General features: G+C 52.0%; 1 protein-coding gene across 1 annotated transcript in view; it reads right to left on the bottom strand.

Moving 5' to 3' along the window:
• Nucleotides 1-363: 363 nt before the first annotated feature.
• Sorl1 (sortilin-related receptor, L(DLR class) A repeats containing) overlaps nt 364-20,724 on the bottom strand; it is a 104,656-nt gene continuing 84,295 nt past the window's right edge. The window contains exons 34-48 of the mRNA XM_013009510.1: nt 20,323-20,449; nt 20,020-20,189; nt 19,429-19,541; nt 19,182-19,286; nt 18,089-18,161; nt 14,845-14,927; nt 13,477-13,573; nt 10,336-10,520; nt 8,651-8,770; nt 7,703-7,867; nt 6,993-7,167; nt 5,975-6,081; nt 4,400-4,592; nt 1,558-1,770; nt 364-508 (exon numbers count right to left, since the gene is read on the bottom strand). Of these exons, the coding sequence (XP_012864964.1) occupies nt 441-508; nt 1,558-1,770; nt 4,400-4,592; nt 5,975-6,081; nt 6,993-7,167; nt 7,703-7,867; nt 8,651-8,770; nt 10,336-10,520; nt 13,477-13,573; nt 14,845-14,927; nt 18,089-18,161; nt 19,182-19,286; nt 19,429-19,541; nt 20,020-20,189; nt 20,323-20,449 (1,994 nt within the window). The 3' untranslated portion in view covers nt 364-440. The remainder of the gene's footprint in view (nt 509-1,557; nt 1,771-4,399; nt 4,593-5,974; nt 6,082-6,992; nt 7,168-7,702; nt 7,868-8,650; nt 8,771-10,335; nt 10,521-13,476; nt 13,574-14,844; nt 14,928-18,088; nt 18,162-19,181; nt 19,287-19,428; nt 19,542-20,019; nt 20,190-20,322; nt 20,450-20,724) is intronic.

Below are 20,724 nucleotides of genomic sequence, written 5' to 3'. Positions count from 1 at the left end.
TTAGAAAAATAAAAAGAATGGCCAATTTATTTGGAACCAAAATGATCTCACAGCCTGAGAAGCTAAGCCCAGGAGGCTCAGCCCGGAGCGGAGGGCGGTGCGGGCAGGGCAGGGCAGGGCGGTGCGGGCAGGGCAGGGCAGGGCGGTGCGGGCAGGGCAGGGCAGGGCGGTGCGGGCAGGGCAGGGCAGGGCGGTGCGGGCAGGGCAGGGCAGGGCGGTGCGGGCAGGGCAGGGCCAGGGCAGATCCTCGGAGCTCACTGCACACACGCCACCCGTGCCTTGCCTTCCTTTTTTTTTTCTTTTGAAATGTGTTTGTTTTTGTTTTTGGCCCATATAAAAATAACATATTGCAACTCAAAGTGCATCTTTTAAAATAAACCATCGACTATCTTTATCAAATAAAATATTTACACCATTTGGTTTGGAGGGAGGAAAGCGGCTCAGGCAATCACCATGGGAACGTCGTCTGAAAAGCCTGTGATCATGGGGGCGTCTTCGTCATCCTCCCCTAAAGACAGAACGGCCAGCCTCAGTCAGCGCCAGCGCCCCCGTGCCCCCGACTCTCCCAGCCACCCACCCCACAGCCGGCCAGCACAGCCCAACCCCGCCCCTCAGCGCGGCTCCCCACTGCCACTCCGGCTCATAAACCCTCCCTGGTGCCCACACTTCTTTTCGGGGCCTTTTGAACTAAGCCAAATGGGCAGCTGGGGATCCCTAAGTCAAGTTTGCTGTGTCTGGCATGGACACACTGAACTCCAATGTCAACTTGGTAATTTGAATCCAAACTGCTCTGATCTACAGATTTTGAAGACAGCTTCCCGGGCTCATGGCTGTCCCGGGACCCTTGACGTGGGCCCACGTGACTGAGGGCTGAGCTGCACCGAGCCATGGCGGAAAGCAAAGGAAACACCCCGTTCATGCAAAGGCAGTCCAGGTTCTTGCTGACCAAGCAAGAAAGGAAACAAAGAAAAGGAGACAAGGCTCGTAGCACTGGAGCCATACGGAGGAGACTGAATGTCTTTAGCATCGAAGAAAAGTAACTGTCACTTGTCCACAGAAAGAGTGAACACAGAAACTGGCTTCCAGCAGTTGGTGTTTGGGGAAGTTGTTAACACACCCTTCTGTTAAGGGTGCCAACCGGCTCCCTTCCAGTTAGCATGAAGAGATTTCTACCCTGGGATAAAACATTTCCTTCCTGGTCCTATGTTAAGGTGTCATCCAGATGTTGGACCTCTAGGTGTTTATGGAATTCTCTTGAAAGAATTTCACGATCCTTTGGGAATCTCTAAGACCCAGGGCCTATCAGCCCCGCCCCCAGCCCAGTAGGAACTCCTACCACATCAACCTTGCATCCTGCCAGAGCTATCGGGCACAAGAGAGTGTGGTATTTTAACTTAGGAGCAAGCTAAGAGCTGAGCATTTCCGCTGGTCTGGCCCTGGCCTGGGGAAGACTGAGCCAAAATCAGCTTTTCTGGATCACGTCACTGGCTTTGTGGGTGCCCTCCCCCGGGACCGGCCACCTTCCCTGCCCACGCACCCCCATGCCCGCTTGCTTACCCAGGTCATCCCCGGAGGAGAAGATGGCAGAGCCCAGCCTGGAGCTGTAGTGGCTGTTGGCGAAGGCTGTGAAGCTGCTCTGCAGCCTGCGGTGCTTCGTGTAGAGGATGGCGAAGCCCACGCCCAGGCTCAGCAGGATCAGGAACAAGATGGGGACCACCACCGCCGCCACATCCGTCGGCCTGGCGTCCTGAACCGCTGCCATGGCTCCACCTGTGAGGCCAGACGCTGCCTGTGATTCCCCCGCCGGCACCTGCACAGGGTGCAGCTCTCCAGCCCACCTGCCCCAAAGCCAAGGGCTGGCCACAGCACCCCCGCTGCCTGCCTGCCTGGGGTGACTGGAATCCCGTGTGCGGGGCCCCGCGTGAAGCCTGCCTTGCCACGAGCAGACAGACCTCGGGCCTCGAGCATTTGCAAATACGGTAATTACATTAGACGCCTAATCACTGCCTTGTTGCTTATTTAGATAATCTCTTGGAAGGGAGATCTTTGTTGGGGTACCAACACTGATTTCATTAGCATTATTACTTAAGACCACTGGCTTGCCTTCCATAAGAGGAAGTGAAATCAGACCACTAATTAACAAGACTGGAATTATTTCCCCCTACTTGGCACCCGAGTCACTCTGAACTGCAATTACCTGAAGCTCCATTAAGTGACACACACCAGATTCCTTTACTACAATGGTGACTTAACAGCTCATGAAGTTTTATGAGGTTGTTGGGTTTTTTTAAAAATATAGTTAAGTTAAAAAGAGAGAGAAGCCACCTTTCCCTATTTATTTAGCGGTGGTTAAAGCTTTCCCCAAAGCCACCAATAGCGTCACAAAGACGCTGCCTTCCCGAAGCATGACACAAACACGCGCTGTGTGGCGATTTCCTGACAGACCTGCCGTGTCGCCCTGCTTGCCACTGGGGTGGAGCAGCGACCTTGAAAGGAGAGAGACTTTCCATGGTGAAATCCTGACACAAGGCTGAGGGTGCTGGCGTGCTCACCTAGTCTGTGCACCCACCCTACCCTACCTCGCCCCCTAAAAAAATCCCAGCGCAGGAGCTGAGCAAGGGGAGGGAGTAGACTTTCCTCGCTCAGCATCTCCATAAGCTCTGAGGTCATTCCCTGGTATAGGAGAGACGCCGGGGCAAGGTCTCCGCTGTATGCAGCAAGTGCCAGTGCTAGCCAGGGTCTATCCTGACAGGATGGGCAGGGCATGGCATTTCTTCCCCTTCCTCTTCCCTGTCCTTCCTTCCTTCCTTCCTTCCTTCCTTCTTCCTTCCTTCCTTTCTTCCTTCCTTCCTCCCCTCCTTCCTTCCTTCCTCCCCTCCTTCCTTCCTTCTCTTCCTTCTTTCCTTCCTTCCTGCCTTTCTTTCTTTTCTTTTTTCTTTCGCTACCTGAGCCATGTCCCAAGTCCTTCTATTTGTGCTTTGGTATGTGCTCAGATAGGATCTTGCAGTTTTGCCCCGTGCCAGCATGAGACATCATCTTCCTCCCTTTGCCTCCCGAGAGACCGGAATTACAGGCGTGCACCACTACACCCAGCCCCTCAGCCGTTTCTTGTGAGCCTAAAGTAGTAATTCAATATTCATGCCTGTATTTAAATATTTTTTCATTATTTTCTGACCAGAAAAATAGCTCTAGCAAAACAAGCAAGCAACCAAACTGTAATTCAATGTGCCCCAGGCCAGTCCACCCCGTGGTGTGTGGTGCAAAGCTAAAGCAAGGCCTGGGCTTGGCTGGAACATGGCGGGATGCCAGGAACAGGTGCGCTCTGAGAACCCTGGTTTCACAAAGGTGCTGGGCTTCACAACAGCTTTTTCCCACCGTGTATTCCTCTGGGTAGGTACTAGCTGGTTTTGCTTAAAAAACAACAGAGCACCATTAGAGAAACAGTGAGTTATTAAGGGGTCCGTTGGTTGTTTTAATAGGATCTTTGGAAAGCTTCTAACATGCTAGGACTCTCCTAAGGGAGACAGAAGGGGCTCTTCCCTCCTCTAGCAGGAGAAGCATGTGGTACCCCTTGCCCCCCAGGCACGGAGTGAGGGAACACTTCACACTAGCACATGATGATTCAGGCTTAATCTGGGCCAGGTCCTGGCTGGTAGGGATTGCCACAAGAAAGACCAGTGGAGAAATGCTTTCTAGAAATTGTGTGTGAGCAGACTTCCTATGCAAATTACCAGTGTGGCTCAAGACTGCAGCCTAATTCATATCGTTACTGGACACTGAGCCGAGAGATGGCCAGGATGGCTGATGACTGAGCTATGCGGCCTGGCGCTGGTGGCTCACGCCTGTCATCCTAGCTACTCAGGAGGCTGAGATCTGGGGATTGTGGTTCAAAGCCAGCCCAGACAGGAAAGTCCTTGAGGCTCTTATCTCCAATGAACCTCCAAAAAAAAACCAGAAGTAATGCGGTGGTTCAAAGTGGTAGAGCACTAGACTTGAGCAGAAAAGCTCAGCAACAGCTCCCAGGCCCTGAGTTCAAGCCCCACAACTGACAACAAAAATGAAATAAGAAGATAAGCTACCAAATTGAAGCAGGGGGGTGGGTACACTGGCATGCTAAAGGCCCTGAGAAGTCCTGTAAAAACAACCCAAACTTCGTTAACCTACTCTTTGCCAAACAGAATCTCCTTTTTAAACAAAAATCCCCCCTTTCTTATACTTACATTCAAAATATGGTCTCGTAAACCCAGCTCCTGACCGAGGATATGTCTGTTAATTAATTCAGTACCTGATCAAATTGACTCGTAAGTGGTTTTCCTTGTGAGCTGCGGGACTGTCTGGAATGTTTTCGGAAGACACGCTCCTCAGCCCGTACCCCGCGCGCGGCCCTGCGGCTACTCACCGGACCCCAACTCATCGTACAGCAGCACGGCAGGCTCCCCGCAGAGCTGGCTGCCCACCAGGCACCGCGCTTGGACTGTGAATGTGTAATTGTGACCCATCTTCAGGTTGGAAATTTTAAAGAAATTGTCAGTAGTATTCCCCAGGTAAGCTGTGAGATTCACGGCGCTGTCGAACATGTGTATCTCATAACCCTGGAAACACACACGAGAACACTCAGGGAGCTGACAGCCAGCGGGACTGCCGTGGCTGGCTCTGACGCCACGCCAGCTCACGGCAGCGTCACAGATGTCCTAGGACCCCGGGTTTCTCGCTAATTCTTTTGATGTGACCCTTGGCACACTGGACTTGGGAAACAGGATTGCTCCCCTCACCGCCTCAAAATGCCCCCACACCGCCTCTGAGCTGCTGAACGCCGGGTCGGGAGAGCAAGGCCCTAAGGGCGATGGCCACCGGCGTCCAAAGATCCAGGTAGCGATCACTTGTCTCAAGCAAACTCAGAACCTCTCGGTAATACGAGCTGCTAGTCAGGGCTTTGGCACATCATAATCCTGGTCACGGTGTAGGCAAAGAGGCCCAGGATTCTCAACAGCCACAGTGAGGCCAGAAAATCCTTATCACTGTGAGGATTCCCTCAAGTTTTAAAAACCGACGGAGACCAAATGGTGAAAAAGGTAAAAGGGTCGCAGCGGAGTCACTGAGTCTCAACTTCATCCCCTGGCTGTCCCCAAGGCCATCCCAGCTCTACCCAACAGACGCTTGTCAGCCAGGCGCTGGTGGCTCACACCTTTAATCCCAGCTACTCAGGAGGCTGAGATCTGAGCACTGTGGTTTGAAGCCAGCCTGGGCAGAAGAGTTTCGTGAGATTATAATCTCTAATTAATCACTCAAAAACTGGAAATGGCGCTGTGGCTCAAAGTGGTAGAGAGCTAGCTATAAGCAAAAGAGCTCTGGGACAGCCCCGTGACCAACAAAAAAACAACAGATGCTTGCCCTTGGAAAGTCTCCAAGGTCAAACTCTCCTTCTCTGCCTCCCAGTGTAGCTACAGTATCCGCCTGCGGATAGCAGGTCAAAACAGGACAAAACAAAGGTGCTTCTCTTAAGTCACTGCGCATCTTCACATACTTCCCGCTCGCTCTAATTCTCTGGGGAGGAGGTGATGAGACCCCCTGCTTGAACCTGGCCAAGGCCAGCCCCTGTGGGGCATGGCCAAGGTGGGGCTCTTGGTTCTTGTGGGAGAGCTCCATCTAGTTCCCTGCCAATGCCAGGGAACACAAGGCTCCCATCCATCCCTCTTCCTCCCCAGACAGACAAGTGCAGGACTGAAAAATGCTTACTGCAGAGATTCTCATCTTTAATGGGCAGTACGCACATTTCACTAATTAGCAATCCCACCCAAAATGGCCCTTTAATTCTCAAGTTTGCCTTGCCTGACTGTCCCCCTCTTCCCCCCTCCCCCTGCCCTGCCATTCCTGGCCCTATCATTTCTCTCTTACCCACTGGTGTCTGCATGCTGTTAACGAGCTCACCTCCAAAGGAGATTTCAAAGCCATTGCCAAGGAGGGAGGGACTTACCCTGCTTTCATTAAACTGCTTTTCCTTTAAAGCTAGACTTTTCCAAAACAGAAGAACGTGGTCATTTTCTGTTATGATTTTTAAGGCATCAGGTGCTGACAACAAAGCTGGAATGAAAGATGTGAAACGCTGCAGTCAGCAGACAGATACAGGGAGCCCAGCGTTGGGGTCTGTCAGAGAGGGAGGGGAGGAGGATATTCTAGCCTTGGAGAGTTGGCTTTGGGACGAGTGAAGCCTAAGAGTGTGGTGCACGGTCGGCGCCCTTTAACCGGCATCGCGGCCGTGCGATCACCGCACTGTCAGCCAAGGACTTTAGACGCTATCTGAAGTTACAGCTCCCAGCTGCAAGGATGGCGGGGAGGGGCAGGAGATGGAAGGGACGGGACTGAGCAAGTTGCTCTGTCGGGACAAACAGCACAAGGGCAAGGAAGCGTGGCCCAGGCTGCTATCTCTATGGCCAATCTCAGCACAGCTGGGTCTCCGTGACTGAATCCACAACACGTGGGCTGCGGCTCGCCGAGGAATGAGCTCATCGCCCCCACTCTGACTTGCATGCTGTCTGCTGTTCCCTCACACTCTATTACTGGTCTCCCTCCCTCGCCGTCTACAATGACGCCTGGTGAGCCAGGTCTCCACACACGGTGAACGGTGAACGCATGCGTGGCCTCTGGTAAACACCTCCACATCCCACCTCTCTCAGGCATTCCTTCCTCCCTCTCCTAGCAGTGTCACAGTGAGCTAAGGGAGAAGATGGCTAGAGAGACTCAGGGAGGCTGGGGTTACAATCTAGAACTTTTCCAGTCATGCACGAGGCCCTGGGCTCAAGACCCAGGTACTTACGATAATAATATGCCTACTGTTCCCTGACCTCTCCCACTTCCACCCCACACAGGAATCCCGGGCGCTCTGGCAGAGGGCGGTGCGCACACGTGCCGTCCACGGGCTGTGGCGTGACCCGAGGGCCCGCCCCGGGAGGGGCTGTGTGGGAGGGCAGGCGTCTCCTCCCCCCGCCGCTCACCCGTGGTGACTTTGATGCTGGCGTCCTTGCTCATGTTCCCCAGCTGGACCACGACATGGTACCTCCCCCCCGGCTCCAGCTTGCTGAGGGTATACTCCACCGTGCTGTTGTGGGATCTGACCTTGTAGCTCCTGTCCGTCTTCCTTATGAGATCCTTCACTGCAATGGCATAGAACTAGAACCCAAAGCAAAGCAACAGGAGAATGTAAGTGGTGATCTTCTTGACTCCTCCTGGCTGGGTGTCAAACCCTGTGCACTGCAGGGGTTGGCTCTCACACTCTTCACAGGTGCAGAATCCCTGATATAAAACGGCATTGCATTTGCATGTACCCACCATCCAGCACTCCGTAGACTTGAAGTTGGCTTCGTTGCTTATAATACATGTAAGTTCTACGGAACACCTGACATGGCGTATACAGTTTAGGGAATAAAAATGACAAGTGTTCAGAAGAGGTGCCATTCCTTTTTCCAATGTTTTCTGCCTGCAGTAGACTGAACTCACAGAGACAGAACCCGCAGGGGCAGGACCGAAGAACAGCGGTGGCTGTGACTGTCAGACCCGACTTTTGGCTAGTCAGAGGGGAAAGAGCGATGTGCTGAGTTCAATCACTAGGCCTGTGTTTCGTGTCCCCAGGAGCCTCTCTTCCCACACCCATGCGCCACCCAGAACAGCCAGGCTAAGCAAGCGGCTCGCACGCCTGCCCGCTCACCAGGTCCTGGTCGGGGGAGTCGTACGGCGATTCCCACTTGATGATGGCCGAGGTTTTGCCTGTGTGGATCAGGTGCAGGTGGCGGGGTGGGAGCCTGCTGTCTGGAATCATCTTCACCACGACGTAGTCAGAGGACGGCCCTTGGTACGGCACCAGCACTCGGACCTACGGCCCAAGCACACACTCAGGAAAGAGGACACCACGGGGCTCGTGCGCTCCTCATCGGATGCTTGTGTTCAACCAAGAGATGGCAGACATCCACCATTAAAGTTCCACGAATGCAAACTATGTGAACAACAAAGCTCAGAGAATTTGCCACGGGCAATAGCTTTTTGTGCTTCCTTCTATGAATGTCCTCAGCATAGAGAAGCAAGATATCTGTGGGCAAATAAGTGTGCACGTGGCACACGTGTGAATGTGCACTGACTTTCATGCGTGGCGCATGACTGAAAACACGGGTGCACAGGGCCTTTCAGGCCTGACAACAGCACAGCTCAGAGATTTTCTTGCCCCCTCCGCACACGCGGTGTTGTTTCTTCCTGTCTCCCTTCCCGTGGAGGAGCCAGGGTACCGTGAGCAGTCCATTCTTCATGGACATTTAAGCTGCTTCAAATCTTTTGCTATCCTGACAGACCACACATCTTTTTTCCCGTCTACCTTGGCACGTATGCAAAAATATATAAATTAGATTCCTCAAGGTAAAGTCTGAAGAAGGGCAATTCATGCATCGGTCTCTGTGGCCCACTGGTCCAAGCCATGGTTCTTCTAACCTGGAGCTACAGCCGGGCACTGCGGGCATCTGGAGGAGAAGCTTCCTCCTGCCACACACTCCCATTCTGGAATCCCAGTGTCCAGATCCCCAGGCCCTGGGTGAGCTCAGGAGCCCAGGATTGACGGCATCCCTGAAAACACCAAGCTCCTCCCTCCTCTCTGGAATAGGGAACTTACCAGAAACAAATACTGCTCATCCCTACCAACAATGACCGTCTTGTTGTGCAGCGAAGTAGTCAAGCCCTTTGGGTTTCGATAGAGGTCAAGAAAAGATGTAGCATAGAAAATGCCATAAACCTAGGAAAAGCAGAGGATGGACAGACGTCAGCTCATGGCCGGCGACCTCACTGCTCACAATCCCTAGGATGCGTGTGCACGTGCATGCATGCGTGTTTGTGTGTGTGCGTGCATGTATGCGTGCACGTGCACACCAGCCAATACTGAGGCTTAAACTCAGGGTATTAAACTTAAACTTGGCTTTTTAAAAAATTCCTAGCTGGCACTCTAGCACATGAGCCATACCACCAGTTTGACATTTTCATGGATTAACTGGAGTTAAGAGTCTTCTGGACTTTTCTGCCCAGGCTGGCTTTGAACCACAATCCTCAGATCCGAGTCCCTGGAGTAGCTAGAATTGCAGGCGTGAGCCACAGGTGTCCTGCAGAAATCCCTGCTGTTTTAACAGCTTGGGAGCAGTGTGACAGAGCTTGAGTGCTGATCAACACATCGCACCGACCGCAGCTGCGGGGAACAGCAGGCGTGCCACAGGCACCTGCCGAGGACATGCCACACCCACGGTCCTCCGCGAGCTCGTTCTTGGAGAGAGGTGAACAGGGAAGAAGAAGCCTGGGTACCAGTCACGAGTGCACGTGGGGTGCGGGACACACTAGAAGACAGAGGGGTGGAAAGCCAGTGCCGAGGGGAGCGGGAACAGTGAACTGGGGAGCCGCACAGCAGGACGTGGGGTGGTGGCCAGAGTGATCAGCTGAGAAGCAGGTGGACCTGAGCCTGGCAGGCGGGGCCTGTGACTCCGGGAGGTAGTGGAGATAAAGAGGAGCAGAGGAGGGGGAGCAGGAGGCAGGCTGCCCGGCTCCTGCTTGCTGCTGGAGGTGAAAGCGCATGCGCCCGGTGTGCGCGTGGAGGACACGAGGCCCCTCCTCTGAGCTCGAGTAACGAGACTGAAGGCAAGCCAGGCCAGGTGTTCCGTACGTGATGCTCTCCTGGAGGAAGGAGAGCCCAGCACGCCATGCCTGACGACCCCTGAGGGCCCCTGAGGGTCTCCTTGGAGGTCACTGGGAGCCCGGGGAGGGCTCAGGGCTGGCCAGGGCTGGCCCTGACTCAGAAGTGGCTGAGGAAGGTCGAATGGCAGAGGAGCCGGGCGCCAGTGGCTCATGACTGTAATCCTGGCTCCTCACCAGGCTGAGATCAGAGGATCTGGGTTCAAAGCCATTCTGGGCAGAAAAGTCAGTGAGACAACATCTTCAAAATGACCAGCAAAATGCCATGCTGGAGGTGTGCCTCCAAGGGTAGGACACCAGCCGAACAAGCAAGCCGAGTCAGAACCTGAGGCCCAGTAAAAACTCCTCACCAGCCCCAGCCCCTTCCTTCCCCCTGCCCCCTGCCCCGCAGAGTCCAGGGGCCGGGAGGCCTTGTCATCCTCTCCCCGCATGAAACCCGGTCAACCACCACAGCACGGGCAAGAAGCCGCAAATGCTGGCATGGCTGGGGCAGGTAAGGCAGAGCTGGCTGGGCTGAGGGGAGAAAGGAGGGAGGCAGCAGCCGCTACCCAGAAGGCTGTGTGGAAGCTGAGCGCGAGGGGAGAGACCACAGTCGCCCTGTGCCGGTCACTCTGCCCCACTTACCACATTCCTGGGGCCAGTCCAGACACACTCCACCGCAGTCTGATTGATGGCCTTGGCTTTGAGGCTGGGCGCAGGTGGGCGAACCCCTCTGGTTGTGACATGTTCAAATGCCAGGGGGCTGTCGCCCACGTCAGTCTTGGCCCAGGCAGAAATCTCATAGGATGTATGAGCCGTCAGATTGCCAACTGCAAGGACAGGGAGAGGGTGGGAGGAAGCTGGGGTCTGAGTTGAGACACCAGTCACACACACGCCCTGTTCCGACAGCAATGTCTCGGGTTAAATAAATGCCACACGCCGTAGAAGTTGTTAATGGACAGGCCCAGTGAACATTCACATTCGGATGACGTGTGCATACCATATACCTCATGGGGGCTTGTAATTTCTCCTAAAGTTGGCCATCTGGGCATAAAATTGGTATAACACTTCTGATATTTGGTCTTCAATTACAAGATCCTGAAATTCACACCGTTGAATCTGACTGTCCCATGCAGTCTGAGAGGGACTCAAATATCTGTGCAAAGGTATCTATCACAGTGCCTGTTATAGTAGAAAAAAGCTGTGCAAAGGCCAGGCACAGTGCTACATGTCTGTAATCCTACCCACTCAAGGAGCAGCAGACGAGAAGGATCAAACTGGAGATCTAGTTCTCAACAGAATAAGCCAAGGCAATTCACAACCTGACATGGTGAAGCGGAACCCATTTGTACAACTATTTAAAGTTAATAGACTCAGATGCGCCACCACAGATGAATGGATCCAAAAATTGTGGTATCTATACACAATGGAATATTATGCAGCCATTAGAAATGACAAAATAATGGCATTTGCGGGAATGGATGGAGCTAGAAGGAATCATGTTGAGCGAGGTAAGCTAAGAACGAAGAGACAAACGATACATGGTCTCCCTGATAAGTGGATGCTAAATCCAAAATGTTAGGTGATACAACAAAATTAACAGGACTTAAGAAACAAAGAACTCCCACTCATCTGGTTGAACCACTACTAAATATCCCCATGCTGCTGATCACATGTATGGTGTATAATATGTGAACACCATTATATGTTATAGACTGTGATAGACAATTTGCTCCAGGAAAGTTAGAATGAACTTGTGACTTTAAATGAGCATCATTATTCCACAATACTGTGAAATTTGGGAAATTATGTAATCACTTAATCACAATAAAAAAAAAAGAACCTCAGAGAAGGTAGGGAGGGAAGGGACGGTAGGGGAAAAACAATGGAGGGGGTAACAATGCTCAATAGGAAGTGTACTCATTACCTTGCTCATGTAACCGTAACCCTCTGTATAGTATCTTTACAATAAAAATAAAAATTAAAAAAAAGAATAGAGATGAGCTGCAGAAGCAAAGAAAAAAAATAAAGTTAATAGAAAAAAAAAGGAGCAGGCACAATGGTCAAGCCTGCAATCTCAGCTCTGTGGGAGGTACAGGTAGGAGGCCATCCAGGAGAAAAGATCTATCTGAAAGATAACTAACGCAAAAAACCAGCTGAGGGCAAGGCTTGGGTCGTATGGAACCTGCCTAGCAAGGTTGAGGCTCTGAGTTTGAACCCCAGCGCCACTAAGAAGAAAAAGAAGAGACAAAGGAAAAACAGACAACAACTGGGCATAGCCCCACCGGTGGCAAGACAGTAGTTAATGACGGACACTGCGTGGACGACTATGCAGACACTTACACTTGTTCCTCAAAATGGTAAAATCAGAAACCGTTATGCTAACTGCAAAAGAGAAGGGGATAGCACTACATGTAGTGATACCTTGATTTTATAAAACTAAACCAAAGCAGACCTGCAGATCACTGCAGAGAATATGTGTGCTATATCTAAAAGGCAAAGGGAGATGGTAAAATCTTTACATTTTCTTCCCCTAGATTATCCAAAGTGAACAGGTGCTTTCCTTCTCCTGAGGGGACGGACCCAGCAGAGAGGATGCTGGGTGGGTCAGAAGGGCCGGGGCAGGGTGCCAGGTCTCACTACCTTCGTGGCTTCCCTGACTCTGTTTCCTTGTGGGTGAGCTGGGGAGTAGAGAGCAGGGTTGGCGCCTCACCTCTGGCAGAGGACCAGGAACCGCGCAGACGCCGAAAGCTCATCTTTCCCTCGTGCGATCTCTATGGGCAAAGTTGACCCAGCAGACCTTGTGCTTTAAAACCCAGGTAAAATAACAGGACCCTCGCGGCTATTTTGTTAAGACCAGAACAAGGGGCGCAAGTATTGCAAACAGAGACAGGGGAAGAGAATAGGAGCAAGCCCCCCCATGTTCGCAAATGTTTGCGGGCAGCTTTGCGTCTTGGACACTTTGTGTTAGAGATAGATTGAAAGCTGCCTGCTGAAACCCATTTTCGGCGAAGAACTTTTGTGGAGGCTTGCTCTTCGCACAGATGGGAGACTGGACCGCTTCCTGCCCTGGCTGCACTATTCACTCGATTAGCAAATACTTTACTACCGCAATGCCAGGCCAGGCCTGGTGCTACCTCTGACTAGCTGAGAGGAAGCAAAGTTAGACTAGACAGGAGACAGGTAACCAAATCTGGGAACTCTTTAGGGAGTGTAAAAATTAACTTTAGCCAGGTGCCAGTGGCTCATGCCTGTAATTCTAGCTGAGATCTGAGGATCTAGGTTTGAAGCCAGCCTAGACAGACAAATCTGAGAGACTGTTCAATTAACCAGCAAAATTAACCAATTAACCAGCAAAAAAACAGAAGTGGAGGCACGGGTCAAAATGATGGAACTCCAGCCTTCAGCAAACAAGTGAGGGAGCAAGGCCTGGAGTTCAAATCCCAGTACTGGTGTATGTACACGTGTGCATGCGTGTGTGTACACATGTGCTCACACACACACTCAGAGGCTGACCCAGCCTCTTGTGGCCTTCCTCCTCTCTGCCCTCCGACGTTCACCAAGAACCGTTGGATTGGAATGGAGTTTCAGGAACCAGTGAGAGATCCTTCCTACCTGTAGGCAGGGCACACGTGTGGCACCCTCGGTGGATGAGAACCTGCGTGCCAACTCCCTTCTGGAGCATCCCTCTTTGCCACTCTCCTCCCAGCCCGAGCACTGCTATCAGGACAGGACGGACCGCCCTCAGCCCGCCAGTCCCCGCACGGACCAGCTCCTAGGCCTTACCTTTGTGTGACGTCGAGCTCCCTGGGAAGTTCAAGGTTTTCTTCTCTTGTTTGTGGGTGTCAAACGCCCAGAAGAGATTCACCACGTAGCCAGTCACCTGCCAAGGACCAAGAAACACATGACGCCAACAGCTAACCCCACCCTTAAAGGACTCAGCGGCGCGGTGACAAGCCCAGAGCGTGCCTCTCGTCTGTTTGTTAGGTGCCTCATTTCTCTTTGCGCTTTTGTAGTTCTATTTGTGCTACTCTTAAATAATACCTAGTGATAAAACCCAATGTGAGATCATTGGTCATATAAAACACCCTCAATGGAAAACAAATGCAGCATCAGAGGACAGAAGCTGGTTAACCAAGGTCGAATGTGGAATTGCCAAAGACACTTTGGGCTGCAGCAACGAAATCTCAGCCCGGCTCGTCCTGCAGGCAAGGCACCAGGGCCATGCAAGATCTGGCTGGAGAGGACTTCCAACAGCCAAACCCGCCCAGTTCCCAGCTCAGAGGTTTTGATCTTTACTAGGGAACAGCAAAATAAACATGAAGTCGTTCAAGGCCGCAGACTATGACAGACATGAACCACACAAAGGCCATTTCTTGTCTCCTTCCATTCTGAACGAAGAACCTACTACGTTAGAGTTAAGTAAAAGGCACAGGAACTCCGAGGACATTTGTCTCACTATGGCCGACAGACGGGGACGCAGGCAAGGAGGAACACATACACAGGAGAGCGCGTCTCAACTGGAGACCACAGGGACACAGGGACAGAGGCAGGGTGGGCTGTGCGGAGGCGGTGGGGGCTCAGGTCGGGGGCTGGCCTCGCCTGGCGGATGGACACGGCCATGCCGTGGGTACCCAGCTCTCACAAGAAGGTGGCCCTTCCACTGTGGGAAGCCCTGCATTAGCATTAGCAGCAGGGAATCCAATAAAGCTGAAAATTACAGGGCACGCATATTCTGTTAACACCAACTCTTTATTTGCACTGTAGCTGTGAACCATTTAATTACATGGTTACAGGGTGTGTGTGTGTGTTGGGGTGGGGGACCAGGCACCAGGCTGAGGCAGAATAATTAGCTGTGGAGACGCACTTGTTCGTCCTGGGGGATGAGCCAACATCAGAGCTTCTGTAGACAAAGGCATGGGCTTATCCTAATCTTCTGCACTGGGGTGAATCAGCCCCTGCTTACATACATACATGCACACACACCACACACACACACCACACACACACACCACACACACACACCACACACACACCACACACACACACACACCACACATACCACACACACACACACATACCACACACACACACATACCACACACACACACATACCACACACACACCTGTCTGTGATTACTGTGTCCACATTACCTTGGTGTCACCGCCCATGGTCAAGGTGAAGCTTAGAGAATTCTCGCTGTAGCTGTTGATGTGGATGTCTGGCGGCGGGATCACTGGAGACAAGAAAGGAATTGAGAGGGAGAGAACGAAAACACATGGCGAAAAGCGAGGAAGACAGGCCTTCCTCGTTTTCAATGGGACAAAGCGATCTTTCACTGGAGGAAGGAAGGCCGTGTCTCTGACCATGGCTAGCCATCTCTCTCTCCCACCACCCATCACGGGGGTCCCTGAAGCCCAGACTGGGCCCGTCAGCACTCGGTGAGCCCACAGCAACCTCAGCTTCAGCTCAGCCTGGCTCTGAAAGGGGCAGGGACCACCCTGGCTGTCATCTTCATGAACTCTCACAACGCCCCGCGGTCTCAAGTCTCTCTATGAGGACGGCAATTCCCTGGGGTCCCCCCGGGCTGTAATCATGGTAAGTTATAAATCAATAGGTGGCAGAATGGGAAGAACATGGTCTCGGAGGCCTGGCTACCCTGAGGTTCCAACTCCTGTTTCCCGCCACTTCCCAACGGTGCAAACCAGAACGAGGAGCGAGCTACTTGTCTTCACTGAGCCTAGAGAGAAATAGTTCTATGCGTCAGCCAGCTGGAAAGGCAAAGGGTGCGTGGCCAGTGCCTAACGAGCACCTCCTGTTCTCTTCTCTCCCCCTTGCCGATGAAGTTCCACTTGTGGCGAATTCAACAGTCAACCAGGATGAGGGCTCAAGCAGACGGCTTGGGGGCTGGGAGGGTCTGGCCAGGGGGAAGGCCCCTCTGTGCACCCAGCAAGCTCCACACTTGCCATCTTGAAGGTGTGCCCGCAGGAGGGCGGACAGCGCCGAGCCTGGCATATGCCACAAGAAGGGTGCACAGGAGGAGACACGTACTACCCCAACACGGACCCGAGTCCCAGACTCTTCACACACAAGGCCTTTCAGGAAACACAGATGTGCACAACACAATCAGAAGACCCAGGGACCCGTGAGATTCAGCGAAATCTAGGGGCATCTCTCCAGTAGGCAAGCGTGCCGTACAATGACACTCTAGAACAGCCAGCAGAAAGGCCATGAGAAGCTCCAAGCAGCCAACTCGGAGCCAAAGAGCATTGGTGTTAGTGTTAAACCAACTTGCTGAGAATCATAGCGACTGGGTTAAGTCGCAAGTCCCTCCACGCCTGCTTCCTCAGCTACAAAACCAGGGTACAAATACACATCGGATTCACTTTTAACAAGAAGCACCAAGTTTAGGATACAAGAAGGGGGTCAACAGATGATGATGGCTTTTCTCCTTGCTGCCACTATGAACCTGGGGAGCCGGTGCCTCTGCCTGCTGCCTCTGTCCCTCAACTTTTCCCATCAGTATTCAGTCCCAGCTCACAGATAGCTCGTGGCCATATCTTGTTACATGGCTGCCTTCTGTTATACCCAACGAAACACATGTGAGGAAGCGAAACCTCAGAGAAGGTATGGAAAGCAGCAAACCACTGTGGCTTCTGTATGTACCCGAGACTGGTGCCCACAAAACCCAAGGGCACTTGAGCACTGACGCAACCTTAAATCTCTCTATTCTGATAATACATTGTGGGTGGATGGTAAAGGAAAATGAGCATTTAGATAAGCAGGAATGGATATACCTAAGTGAAATCAGGAAAAAAGCAACAGCATGCACTGAACAATTATGACATGATCACGTCAGAGCTGAGCATGGAGCCAATGGCAGACATGCCACGGCTCACAGTCCACGAGGGGCTGAGTTCTGACGACGCAGGCCCAGGAGCACCGCAGCTTCCTGGCCCTGCCTTATGTCTGTGCAAAGAAACAGAACAATTCTGGTTATGCACAATAGACCCACAGCCCTGACTGTTGAGGCATTTGTTTTCAAAGCAGGCTTTGTTTTGCAGCTCCATCTGCAGTTCTATGTGAAGAAGGATAAGTCGGTTTTTACTTAGTTTTATTAATAACGTGAACTTGTATGTCAGCTTTTACTTCCTTTTATTAATAAAACGTTAACTTGGATGTCTTGAATGGAAGGTTTTTGTGATTTAGCTGGCTATCTTGGTCACAGGTAAGTAATTTATAAAGATTGAAAAGCTTACGTTTTGTTTTTCTTTTCTTTCTGGTGTGTTTTGTTTGTTTTTGTTGAGACGGAGACTGGGACTTGCTGGGTGAGGTCCTGCTGACTGAGCGCCAGCCCCTGGACATTCTGTAACTATGTGCAAACTCATCTACGTAAGTTAAGGGCGGGATGGGAGGTGCCGGTGGGGGGCACAAAGGAAGGGTGAAGATCAAGAAGCCCTGGGCTCCCAGCCTGACTCACGAACCTGAAACCTCTCTGTACAACAACTTGATAACAATTTGAAAAAAGACAAAAAAAAAAACCCTTGCATCCTAAGAAAAGGGAAAAAAAAGCCAAGGAACACTGCAAGTCTCTCCTTGAGGATATGGGCGGTGTGTTTTGACGTAGAGCATGTATACACAAGAACAGTTAAGACCCTAAAAACACCAGAGTTTTAGTCTTCTCAACTCCAAACGCCAAGAGAACCCCAGTGTGTGCCAGGACCCTTGCTCTAGCTGCTTCAATTCTCTCTCTCTCTCTCGCCAACTGTTTCTGTAGTCTCCACCAGACACCAGGATTAGAGGGAGCAAAACAGGCCAGGCCAGCCCTGGGCCCGAGACGCAGGCAGCACCTGGGAACAGCCATCGACCTGGCAGGCAGGGAGGCCGGAGGGAGGCGGTTGCAGGGTGGTGAGGAGCACAGGCCCTGGAGTCACGCAGGTTGGGTTCCCGTGTCAGCTCTGCCCCTCGCTGACTGTGTGGCTAGGGGCGAGTGACGCATCCTTGGGTGAATTCCCCGGGGGTTTGTGTAGGTGAGCCGGTGCCAGGGGCAGCGAGCACTGCAGCCACCGCAGATAACAGGCTGGTAACACTGGGGGAATTCCCCCGAGTTTTCCGTGCAATACCCACCCATGAGCCTGCGCAAGCCGCCTCCATCTGTATCTGTTTTATATGGCACCATGGCTTTGGAAACCCCTTGGATTCTAGAAGGAGGAATCCACCCAGAGTTCACCCTAAAGGACTTCCCATCTAAGGCTCCGTGGGCTGCCCAGGCGCGTGCCTGCACTGGGAAGAAGGTGCAGCGTTTTCTAATCTGTGCTTCTCCTTTCCGGTCTGATCCACGGTCATTTCCCAAGGGTTTCTATCTCCTCTAAATCTACAGACGTTGGAATCATTTACCTTTTCCTTTTATGGTGGTAATGGATTTAGAATCGCTCCAGTTTCCTATTCCACGACTAGTCACTGCAGACACCTTTTCAAACCAGAGTGTGAATTAGTATGAGATAAAGGCAATACACCATACAGCAAGAATTCCCCGCTCAAGGGGGAAAGGGATGCAAGAGGGCATGGAGGGTGGAAAGAAAGAATGACAGCTATACAGAGCGCCCCAGGGTGCTTAGAGGCCCCAGCAACTGAAGTGAGAGGGGGAAGGGCAAAGCAGAGGAGCTTGGGAAACAGGGATTCTGTCCTAAGATTCTAGCACATCTACTGGTTGACAGACCGTGCGGTTCTTCGGAAGGGGAGAGGCATAGATGTGTCCAGACATGTGATCTGGAAAGAGGGAGAGGAGCAAAGGAAAGCAGGGGAGGGAGGGGGAAGGGAGAGTGCAAAGGGTATGGGGGAAATGATCAGAGCAGGGGGTCTCCGGAGCCTACGTTCACAACAAACACTTTTGCACAAAATCTATCTCCTTTCTGCTAAAGATAGGAATTCTACATGTCCTAAGAACCTCACAACATCCGTTTATAAATGATACATATCACAGATCTGCGTGGTCTTGCAGCTAGAGATAAGCAGAAAGAAGTGTCTGTGAAAGTACAGGGGCTGGCAAGCTGGGGGTCTGCGTCAGAAGCCGGGAGAGCTGCATTCGAAAGTTGTTGGCTATCGGAGGGAATGAGATTCCCTCTTTGGGGCAAGGAGCTAGAAATTCTGTGGAATGTTAAATACGCATCTCTTAAAAATAAGCAGAGCCAGGCGCCAGTGGCTCACGCCTGTAATACTAGCTACTTAGGAGGCTGAGATCTGAGGATCATGGTTTGAAGCCAGTCCAGGCAGGAAACTCTGAGAATCTTATCTCCAATAAACGACTCAAAAATAAAAGCCAGAAGTGGCACTGTGGCTCAAAAAAAGCTCAAGGACAGCGGCCAGGCCCGGAGTTCAAGCCCCAGGACCAGCGAAAAATAAAATAAAATAAGCAGAGAGTTCTCTCATGAAATGGAGCTGTCTAAGTTCTAAAAGCACCTGGGTAGCTAGATGAGAGAGGACCACTCACCCTGACGGTGTACAACGTGTGGGGCAGTAAGTCCTTGATTTCTGTAGAGTTACTGCCAGCCCTCTGGGAGGCCCACATCTTAGAACCAGTCCTGCTGTATTCCACCTGAAGTGAAAAGGAAACAAAATAAAAGGTAAACCAGAGTTCTGGGGTGTGGAATGTTCTAACAGAAGGTTCTTATCCACAAGGCCGTACTAAGTCCCAGTCAGCACCCTGACCCCCTGCCAACTTCCAGGAAAGTACTTACAATGTACTCACGGATGAAGCCGTGCGGGTGGACGGGAGGGGCCCAGTGGCAGACAATCACCCCCTCTGCTTCGCTGTGAACCGACAGCTGGAGGTTCCCAGGGGCATCCGGCACTAGGAAAGAGTCGACCTGGAAGTCAAGCCATCCTTGCCTACAGACCATAGGACGGTGCACACAGAGAAGCCTACACTCCAACACAAACCTGTTGACACCGATAACGGAACGTAGTGAAGTTGCAAGACTTAAGACCTATGTTCAAAGATCAGTAGCATTCCTAGACATTACTGAGAAGGTTAACCGAAATTGAGAAAGCAATCCTAGGGACAATTGTTACCAAAAAAAGAGAGAGAAAAGTGAAAGGTAGAGATGGAAACTACGCACATACAAATAAAAACAGCATAAAGCAAGGCAACACGGCGTGTACCTGCAGTGAAGGTACAAGAACGTTATCTGCCACGGTGAGAATGTATGTTCAAGTGAAATCCCAGAAGTCCTGTAACGTGTGCACATGTAAGGCACACGAAGTGTGTTGGCAAACTCCTGAGCATCCTTGGGAAAACCAAGGTCATGAAAGCAAAGTTTCGCACTCACGTCCTTCCGGCGTCCTGAGGGTCACAAAGTCGTTGGTGTTGTACGCCCTGCTGAGACACTGCACTTGGACCTTCACGTGGTAGGTGGTGTCTGGCTTCAGGACTTTCAGCACAGTGTTTGTCTTATTGCTGTGGGTCTCTAGAGTCTTCCAAATGCTCTCTCCAACCACCCTGGCCAAGGGAATGAAGGCACTGTCAGAGGGAACGTCGCAGCGTGGCCGTGGGGGAAGCTATGTCACCTGTGCCACGGGACAGCCAACGGGCTCTGCGATGGCAGCCGGGGCGCAGAAAAGATGGGACCCACCTGTAGTAAACATTATATACGCAAGACGCAGATGGCATTTTCTTGGGCCGTGTCCAGGTCAAAGTTACATCCCCAGAGAAGTCGGCTGTCCACTGAAGATTCTGTACTTTGTACACGGTTAACTCATCTAGGGAGATCAAGGACATCAGCAACAGGTTGGAAACACGGCACACCTAAAATGAGCATTTTGGTGGCTGGCAGGTGCTGGCTGGAAGCGGGGCCGTGCTTCACTTTGCTTGATGCTCCAAGATTGAGCTCAAACACATTTCATTCCCAGATGGAGGAAAAGCGCACAGGGGGCCTAACCAGAAGTCCTCACAACAAATGAGCCCCAGAAGCCCTGCCCCATCCAGCCCCATCAAGCCCCGCCCCACCCAGCCCCGCCCCGCCCCACCCCGGGAC

The sequence above is a fragment of the Dipodomys ordii genome, unplaced genomic scaffold (genome assembly GCF_000151885.1).
Source record: "Dipodomys ordii isolate 6190 unplaced genomic scaffold, Dord_2.0 Scaffold10, whole genome shotgun sequence".
NCBI lineage: Eukaryota > Metazoa > Chordata > Mammalia > Rodentia > Heteromyidae > Dipodomys > Dipodomys ordii.
The sequence above is the reverse complement of the archived record's forward strand: the minus strand, read 5'-3'. Positions and strand labels throughout refer to the sequence as shown.